Source organism: Buceros rhinoceros, unplaced genomic scaffold, assembly GCF_000710305.1.
Source record: "Buceros rhinoceros silvestris isolate BGI_N320 unplaced genomic scaffold, ASM71030v1 scaffold6203, whole genome shotgun sequence".
Taxonomy (NCBI): Eukaryota; Metazoa; Chordata; class Aves; order Bucerotiformes; family Bucerotidae; genus Buceros; species Buceros rhinoceros.
Window position 1 is genome coordinate 10,698 of NW_010401707.1, and position 10,266 is coordinate 20,963.

General features: G+C 39.2%; 1 protein-coding gene across 1 annotated transcript in view; it reads left to right on the forward strand.

Moving 5' to 3' along the window:
• The window catches only part of TASP1 (taspase, threonine aspartase, 1), a gene marked incomplete at its 5' end in the record, with an annotated part of 41,581 nt that overhangs the window by 10,640 nt on the left and 20,675 nt on the right, over positions 1–10,266 (forward strand). The window contains one exon of the mRNA XM_010132360.1: positions 4,470–4,580. Coding sequence (XP_010130662.1) covers positions 4,470–4,580 — 111 coding nt within the window. The remainder of the gene's footprint in view (positions 1–4,469; positions 4,581–10,266) is intronic.

The window sequence follows — 10,266 nt, forward strand, 5'->3', positions numbered from 1 at the left end:
CAGCTGACACGTTCACAAACAGCATCGGGGTTGTCTCCTTAGCTACCGTGCTGCTGTGTGTCCCTGTGCGGTGGTACGCTGCTGAGTTACGTCGGTGTCATTTACTGACAAGCTGAACAGAACAAAATGTTCAAATAGACTTATTGCTTAAAAAACACCGGATGTGTTCAGCTCAACAGCACTTGAGATGCGAAGGCTGGGTCTGGCTCTGCAGCATAGTGGTTCAGGTGCTCCTAAAGCTTGTCTTTCCTAAGCTCCATTCATTACCATTTAAATGTCCTGGTTTGCACTAGAACACAACGAATTCAGTTCAGTAATTCTACTTTTCAGCAAAGTCTGTTTTAAATGTTCAGGTATATGCTGCAAACACTAAAAATGTGCATATTTGTATAACTGTATGGACTGTAACAAAAATTCTGAAATCTTTCAATGGGTCACCAATGTGTACAGTTCACTTTTACGCCTACTACTGTGTGCAGCCTTGATACGTTTCTTGTCTTGTGCATATATTGGTGTTCAGGTACCAAAGACGGGGTTACAGAAGAAAAAGAGACTAGGAGGAAAAAAACCCCTGTGGATTCCCAGGTTGTTCTTGTGAGGATCTTGTAGGAATCAGTGAGGAGTATCTGAGCAGGAACAGATGCCCACAGAAGGAGGAAGTCACAGCTTTGCACTTTGAAAGGAAAGCTGCACTAGAAGCTGTACCGTTGGCATGATCCAAGAAGATACGTGTCACGGAAAATCAGTTCTGATGGTTTCCGTGTGATCATAGGGGGCTTTCCATATGATCTCTAGAGTGTTTTTCAGGCAGGGTTAGAAGCCTCTGGTTGAAGACAAGTTCTGGGGGGCTTTTTGTGGGGTTTGGGGGGGTTTATCTAAATAGACTATTTCCTGTAGAAATAAATGTCTAAATAAACATTTCCTGTAGAAACATTGCTCAGTTTGCCAGTAGTGATCCTAGAGAAGGGCAACTAATTGTCTTTATCTCTGCAAACGTGGACAGCAGTAGTTCCAACAGCAGTATTTTTGCCAGTGGAGGGGTTAGGAGGAGCAACCTGGTGTTTGCACAATATTACTGTGTTAGGAAAATAATTTGTTTACTGAAACAGTTATTTCAGTGAGAAGCACTAATTTAACCCAGTAAACTTTTCCAGATAGTCATCTCCATTTGAGTCACTCTTGCGTGAGGCTTATGGAAGCTTTGGACTGTCATTGCAAAATGTGTGTCTCTGAGATATAATGAGCTTCAGATTACCAAAGAAGTCATCATCTTAATTGGGAAAGGAAAATAAAATTATTTGAACTCTCCTTAGAGGAAAGTTACTAAAATAAGTGCTGTAGGAGTCCCTGTGGGTTTGGTTTTGGTGTTATTCAGTGAGAAACTGCGCAGTATAATAACACATAGAGTTAAACGTAGTATAGTGTGAGATAGTTAAGCAAATGTACCAGATTTACATTTTCATCAGCTTTTAGGCATGATTTGGAAAAGCCTTGAATTAGTTTTGACTGTAGTTGCTGCCTTGAGTCACGTTAATAAAACTGTCGGAAGCTGGCTGGTGCTGGTGGTTAGATTACAAGTGAATGGAGCTATAAATTTGAACCCACAACTTTCTAAGTTATAAATTAGATTTTGATTGCTGTAATCCTGAATACATTTGTTTTGTGTCTAGCCCTGGAATTATCTACTGTGTTTTTCCCAGTTTTATAGAGATATATATATGCTAAACCTGCAAGGCAGTTCACATGTTGGCATTTGCTTCTCACTTGAGATAACAGGAAGGGTGATTCTATTGGAAAAATTAGGGTAATTCTCTTTCTCAGCCTTTATTTGGTCAAAGTATGTGAAACTCTACTTAGTTATTTTTCTTGTTCAAAAAAATTAGATGATTCTACATCAAAAACTGCAGTAACAAATTTTTCTTTTCGATATGGGGGCATTATTTTCTGCAGTCGTCTGTCCCTGCAGATTGCTGGCATGTGATGTGTTGAAAGATTTTTTAAGTGTCCTGCCAGCAGAAGTCTATAAGTAAGTTTGCTGCCTTATAGGTTGACATAAATATGACAAAAAAGAAATGACTTTGTCTGTGCGGATGTCGAGACGTGCGATGTGTTAGTAGGACTGCAAGGCTGCTTTGCTTGTGGTTGATGTTGGGTCACAGCAGTGGGCTGCAGCTGTTCTTAACCTGTATTAAGTTTTCTCTCAAAAAAAATTTTTTTTTTTGGTAGCGGACTTGATGTTATGGGAACTCTTCATTAAAACCATTCTCCTACGGGAAAATAACATTGTACATCATGCTAAAAAATGGCTATTGTCTCTTTGATGTCAATTTAGGAATCACTCAAAAATTGTGAAGTAGCAACATCTGGTTTTATTACTCGATGCACGGGAGATGCATAAGCTCACTGTGGTGTTTTTTTCTTATTTGCTTGATTCACATGCTAAGTCCCGTGCTTCTTACTCACATGGGGCATACATGTTATATTTAAAGGTGTTAACAGGTTCTTTTTAAGAAAAAAGTTAATTTGCTGAGTTTTTGCTGGAGTATGTGCTTATTTAGTTTTATTCTTTACAGCAAAACTTCATAATGATTGTATTTGCTCTTGTTTAAAAATAAAGTGATAGCCATGTGCGATCTGTGGGTAAAAAGCATCTTGCGGGTTTTGCACATTCATTATATTATACTTGATCTTGAATAAATATTAGAGAACTCTCAATGCTATTGTGGACAAAAGTTTTTGAGCATGGAAGTAATGAGGCAATGAACAGACAGATCCTCCCGTAAGCAGCTGCTGAGGACACTGTGGCGTGTGATGGCAAGATCAAGAAGCTCATCCCTGAGCAGCTCCAAGACGCAGCGCTAGACCTGCCAGTGTGTGTGTTCCTGAAATGTTGTGCCCAAACCAGTCAGTGCTCCCAACTCAGCATATTGGGAAGCACAGGGATGAGACGCTCAGCAGGCTGTGCTGGAGCCAGCTTGGGTTGGGTTTATTTATTAGTTCTTTCTTCGTGCCAAATCTAGGCTGGCTTCAGTCAGAGTCACTCAGTTTTCTCTCTTCTGGGCTTATTAGTGCTTCCAGTAAAATGTTCCCGTGGAGACTGAGCTGCCTTTGTCTGAAGCCAGCTTAGGTCTGATGTCTTACCAGCTCCGGCTCTCTGCCACGTGGAAGCAGCTAGGTTGTTTCCAGCCATAAATTGTCTCTGGAAGCTGCGTAGGTGTGTTTATGTAGTTCTGCACCTGCGCTAATAAGTCCAACTGGGTTATAGCAGATTTTCTTGTGGAGCCAGCGCAACACTTGTGTTCTGTCATGGTTAATGAGAAATTTGCTAGAAATATATCTAAAAATAATTGGGAATTCACTCTATTTGACTTCTCTGTATGTTTTGGTGTCTAAGGCAGTTTTAGGTGCTGACAGACTCTGAAGTTACAAGTCTGATCAAACTGTAATCACCTAAGTTTAGATAATTTGAAATCATTGTCATGTTACAGCTGTAAGTTAAGTTAGTTGTGGTTTTCCTAACTGGATAACATGTTTCACCTTAACTGGTGCTTGGTTAGACCTCCTCTAGCTGCTTCACTTGCTTTCTTGCCATTGAGGCCACGCCAGTAAATGGGAGGCATAATAGTATAATGACTTTTGTATATAAGCTGAAGGTATCACCCATTTTTTTTTTTTTTTTTTCCTGTCCAAGGAAATGTTGATCCAGTAAACACGCCCTGTACCATTTGGCCGTAGATCTATGTCCCAAAGAACGGTACAGGAATGGAAAAGAGACTAGAAGAAAATCTGCAGGTGTGAAAGTGTTGCTACAGAGAAGAGAAGCACTAATGACCTGTTTGTCTTCGTCATCAACATTTTTCAGGGGATAGTTACAGAAAGCACTGAAACAATAAGTTTTTATTTGCTAGAGTTCTTTGTTTCTCAAAGACAAACCTTTAAAAAAAATCACAAGAATTTTTATTAGGAGTCCAGTGAGCAGCCACCCTGTAAAAAAGCAGAGGTAAATTCATATATTCCTTTGCTGACAAAAGGCTAAATCGGATGGAATAAATGGAAGATGACGTGATGTGAGGGAGTTACTGTGGCATTCACTAAAAATGTTCATGGTTTGCAGGGAAGTGCAACCAAGGATCATTCCCGTGAGACTCGTTAGTAAGTGGATTCTTCAAGAGAGAATTGCAGGATCTCAATGAAGGTGTCAAGTCTGAGACAGTCTTCTTGTTTCTTCTTACTGTTTCTTCTTTCTGTACTTCACCTTCTTTAGCTTATGACTTCGTGTAGTAGCAAATTCAGGAATGTTGTGAGGAAAACTGACATGGTTGAATTTTCATGTGATTCGGTGTCAGTCTCTTGGAAAAAATAAAAAAATTATGGCAGAAACCTGTCATAAGCAAACTCGGCTGTGATGATGTAAAATGACAACAGTGATATCTGTATTTTGACTCGTCCCAATCTTACTATTTCTCTAGGTTGTGGAGAGCACCTTGTCCGAACCATATTGGCCAGAGAATGTTCATGTGCTTTGCAAACGGAAGATGCCCACCAAGCTCTCCTAGAGACTATGCAAAACAAGTTTATTGGTAAGTATGTGGTGCTGATTGCCTAAACATTGCGTAGCGTTGTTTAAAATGCAATTAACCATGCTAAGTGAAATTAAGACAGTTATTTTTGTGATTGCTGTTGAAGCCTTATGTTGCAGTTGGCTTCAAATTCAGCATTGTGTTACATCTAAAAAATACTAAATCAAACTACAAAAGAATATATTAGGAAATCTAAAGGAAAGCCCTTGAAAATGTCTTAATTGTGAATCATAGAATACTCGAAGAGGTTTGGAGAAAGAGTTTCCTGCCTGAATCACTGGCTGCAGTGTACAGTTGCATATTTTAGAACTGGAGCATTAATAAAAATGGTTCATCGTGTTAACCCTTTTCAGTTCAATAGACCTCAAAACCACTGCGTGTACCAATTAAATGCTTTGGACAGACAGATTCTGGTCTGCTATTTATGTGATTACATTAATTTATTGAAAAAGTGAGGTAGACTTGATTCAAGACTATTGTAAGGTGAAACCAATTTTTTCCTTGCTCTGAGAAGATTACATGTGACTGCTTATACGTTTAATTTTTTGTGAATATAGATCTTGATTGCTTTCTTCAAGTCATAACCAAATCATGAATGTGGAATTTTATCATTATCCATATAATCTTGAACTCCTGAAGACAGCACAGATCCCAGCGAGGCTTCTGGCGTATATGTTGACTTGCACTGTCTTTATAGACCTTGAAATTTTTAAGTACGCTGTGTTGACAAAGTTCATTTTTATGGTACTTTAATTAGAACCGAAAGGGACGTACACATACCTTTTGGGGACCCAGGAACTGTTGCCTTTGGTCTTGGCAAACAATGCGTTGTAGTTTCTTTATTTCTGTTTATAATGCTGACTGCTCATTTGTAACGCTGCTCTGAAGGTGTTGTATGGAAGTGGCCTAAACTCAGGAAAGTCAGATCTTTAGTTCATACTCTCAATAGTCATTGTGCTGTTTGTGGAGAAAGTACTAAAGACAAGCACTACACGTGTGATTTCATATTAGTGTGTGCACACGCACACAATAAAAAGCTAATGCCAGAGTAATTAATAGAAACTGGCTGATGAAAGACCAGAAAATTCAGAAACTTTTTAGCTGAGGTCCCTCTTTTCAATTGCTTTGGGTTTTCTTTTTGGTAACTGTTAGCAAACTACAGTTCTCTTGCCATCTAGTTCAGGTGTATTTTGCCACCAGTTTGCATGGCAGGTGTTTTTATTTTAAACGCTAACTGGCTCATATGTGATAAGTACATTCTCTTATTTACTGAAAACGTGAAAATGTTTGTCTTGGACTTCAGCAACATTCAGTATGTTGCTAAGTTTTTGTTATACCTGAAACTAGCAATGGCAGGGGAAGAGGAGCTGCACAGACAGAGAGGCCAGGCTACCCGTGTGATGTCACATTGCCTTGGGAAAACAGACGAAAACCAACTAAACAAGGGAAAGTGAAAAGAACGAGGGAAAGTATCAATGCTTTTCGTGAGAGGAAAATTTGAAAAAAGTGGTTTATAATTCCTTTTTAAAGTTTTGTGTTTAATTAGGGATAGGTCTGTCTTGCATTGTCAGAAGTAATCACTGCAAGTTTTGTTGCCTGACAGCAACAAAATTATTATCTTCTTCTCGAAGTGGCACTTTGGGGCAATGCTATGTGGAAAAAAAAGATGTAGCCACCATTTTTTCTCATGTAGGTGAAGTGCTTGGAATTCTGTTTTAATCAGAAAGCATGGAATCTAGTTTGCCCTCAGCTGTCCTATTGGTGAAGAGGGACTGAGGAATTCCTCAAAATCCAGGCACATCTTGCTGTGTACATGACATGGCAGGAAGTCTGTAGCCAGCAGCGTGATTTGGGGGGATCCTGGCAGTTCTGAAGATGGAATGCAGTTATGTCTTGCTAACGTAGTGCCGCAGTTGAAAACATGCATCACGCTTAAAACAATAGGCTTGTACCAAATAGGCTTTTTCCTTGTGAGTCTTCATAGATGAGTAGCTAGTTGATAGTCAGATGTGTGGGGTGAGGTTGGATTTCTTACTGGTGTGAAACTATAGGACGAAATCACGTACTTGCTGATGGATTCTTCCTTTGCTGGCCTTTCTTACAGCCCTGTTTTGTGGTCTTGTCAAACTTTCACCAGAATTATAATGGACCAGGGCCAAAAAAAAAAAAAAAAAGGCAGCTTTAACAAAGCGGTGCTAGAATGTTTTGTCAGGAGTCAAAATGTGCGTTACTTGTATTGGAGGGACGAACAGCTGATTTTGGCAGTTGTCATCAGATTGGTGCTTCCTGTTTACAGAACTCTCCGTGTCTCCACAGAGCCCTGGAATCCCTCCAGCTAGGGAATGCCTGCCTTAAACAGAGTGCTGTTTAAACAGCAGGTGATGAGCAAACTAATGGCAGATGTGCTGCTCTCATCCCTCCTCAGAGCCAGCTGACTATGGATAAATCGAGTAAGCTTAATATCTTGAGTTGAAGAGCGCTAAGGTTTGGTGCGCAGTCGAAGAGTGGCGTTCTGTAAACACAAATACCTTCCAAACAGAAGAACAGAGGATTTTGTTACTCATCCTTCCTTTCAAATGTGGCCAAGTTTGTGGAATGTAGACTTAGAGTAAATGTTTGTGTCATCTCACTGGCGGGAAATCTGGGCTTTTAACAATGGCAATGTTACGAATTATACTTTAGAACTTCTTATAAAGTATTGGAAAATAATGAGCTGAAAGACATAGTTGGACTCTGATATTTGTTCTCTCCTTAGTGGAAATATGTTTGTCTATTCTTGTATTTTTAAGCCATGCTTCAGTTCACGGGTGAGCAATGTCTGCATGAAGGTAATAGCAGGAGGATGATGCTGACGTTTTGTCCTTTAGAAATTCTGTGTCAAACACCTCTCTTGGGAGCAGGAGTTTGGACAGTTAGGAATCATAGAATGTGATTTTCCCAATTACGAGTTACGCTTGTTGGAGGGGGAGAAGTCTCAAACAGCTACGAGTCTGCCACTGCCTTGTCATCGCACAGTGTTATTGTTCCTTTATATTTTGCTGCTGCATCGCTCTAAGCTTTGTAGTATCCTTTGTGGTTTTGTAGCAGAGGAAGCGTGCTCTGGAAGCATTGTTGTGTCTTCTCCATGACACAGAGAAAAGACGTGAGAATGAAGTGAACCTGAAGTTTCATGTAAACTGCTTTATCCCCTGCAAGTTTATGATTTCACTAGTTTGTATTTGATGGTAGACAGAAGAGAATAAGCCATTTCGCTATCTGTACAGTAAAGGCAGCTGAAAAGCCTCACACAACATGGTGATGTTACAGGAGGGTTTGTCTGCATCCTGCCTGTGCTTCTCCTTGTCATCAAAAGCATTGGGATTTTATTGGACGGTGGTATCCTCAGTTATTTAATTTCTTAAAATCTTACCTGTAAAGGTTGAAAGTACAGGTGCTTTTCCTTGCAGCTTCTTTAAAAATTGTAAACGGATGTTTTAACTTATTGTGAAATAGAAAGATCTCTGGTTTCAGACAGCTCGTGCCTAAACATTTAACAAATAACAGTGCACGAAATCAAAATCAGGCTTCATTTAGTGCTTTTATATTCCTCTAATGTTTATTTAAATTGTTAGCTTGAAGTTTAGTGAGATACATGGCAGAATCAGACTGGCAGAGAGCTTCACTTCAAACAGATTCTGTACCCAAGCTGACAAAGCCCAGTGGCACAGGCGATCTGTAGATTATTGATCTGAAAAAGTCTGAATTTCACTCACATTGCAGCACAAGAAGGTTTAGCTGTACCCTGTTTAGCTGCGCTCTGTAACCAGTGAAGCCGATGATGGTTTCTCTGCTCTGGAAAGATATGAATGTAAACCAGCTGATGAATAGTTGGGTTAGTCCTTCAGCTGGGGAAGTGTAAATAAGAACTTCTTTTACAGTTTAATATCAAATTTGTGCCAGAATGGATCTGTCCAGTAGCTACAAATGGGAAAAAAAGCACAGGATCAGAAATAAACAACTCATATCGAAGACACGCTCTGGAAGCAATCTTCATCATGGGAGCAGTTTCATTTACAAGAGACACAGAAGGAAAAATGTTCTTCACTTGTCACTGTAGCTCCTCTAGAGCAAGGCTCAATGTTGAGGCTGTGATTAGCCTTAATACTTGTGAAATCCGTGTGCTCTGCCCCTGGTCTGAGGCTGACCCTGGGTCTCAGTGTTCAGTTCTGGTTGCTCTTGCAGAACTTGGTGGGATCGGTGAGCCTGGAGTTGCTACGAAGACCTGGCTGCTTATTTTTAAGAGACAGTTACTGCAGTTTAATAATACACAATATGCATAAACAAAACCTTGAGTTTTGAGCTTTGAAGGAAGGAAATGTGTTTTATCAAGTACAATGTTGTGACTGGGGGAGGTGAGGATTAAACCAAAGCTATTGAAGGATGTTTTTTGTTTGGTTTTTCCTACCCCTTCTCTCTGGTGTGGCCAGTCAGTGCTAACAGTATTAGTTAATGCTGTAAATGAAGTTTTGCTTTGGAGTTTTTCGTGCCAAATTCTTCAGTGGTGTGCCAGTATTAACTGGGAAGGAACAATGAGGTTCACGAGACTTAAAATGGCATTAAAAGCCCAGGTTTGTGTAGTTTTGTCATTTGCAAGCTATTAGATCACAGATTTGTCTAGCAATTCTATTTCATTACAGTAGAAAAAAATGTTTTTGCCTAGTAGCATTATTTTATTTTAATGAAATATTTAATTGTACAGCAAGATCCATAATTCGTATGAGAACAGAGAGAGCGAAAGCAGTGTTAGGAGTGTGGGTGCCAGATGACTTTTTCCTTCTAATGAGAAACCATTTTGACTTCATTATACATGGCAGAATTTCAGTTACACCTTTTTTCTTCCTGTTTAAATACTAATTAAATATAACGTATATAAAAAAATGCCATTACCTATATTGTTATTTTTTGCAGAAGTCTGAGCTATTATTTCTTTTTTCTCAATGGCTCGACTGTAACTACTTTATTTTTTGAACTAAATTAATGAAATATGTTCCTAACCTTTGAATCCACAGTGTTTGGAGAACACTCAAATTAATTCCTGTGTACGATGCATGGTTTCTGTTTAGAAATGAAGTATAATACTGCTTTTGTACCATTATTTTTCCAGATTTAATGATGGATGCATAGCATTCAGTTGGCTAGGATCTTGCTTCACATATGCCTACTCATTTGCACTGTATTGCTGTGCTAAAACACGCTCTTTAGCATAATGGTAATCCTCAGGAGTAAGCCTGCGTATCTAGAAATACCTTTGTTTAAAAGATATTAATATAATTTAAAGCCTCTTTTAAATTTTTTTAATTGCTTTAATAAGAGAATAAAACCCATTTCTCTTTTAAAGCGTGTGATGATCAGTGTGTATTTAATTTGGCTTAGAGTCTGATTTTGAAGGAAGGAGGTACAGTCTGTCTGAATTTCCTGTGATGTAAAATACTGTAGTATTACTACTGTTGACAATGGGGTTTTATTGCCACTATGTAGAGGTTGATTCCCCCCAACTTAGCCAGTGCTGTGAATTGGAGGCTCTTACTATGATGTTGCTGATTTTTGCACTGACATGGTTTAGCTGAAATTGTTGGTGAAAGCAACTGGAATGGACAAGGGTTTAGTCACACGATTTACTTGTGACAACTCTATGAACAGCAGCCTT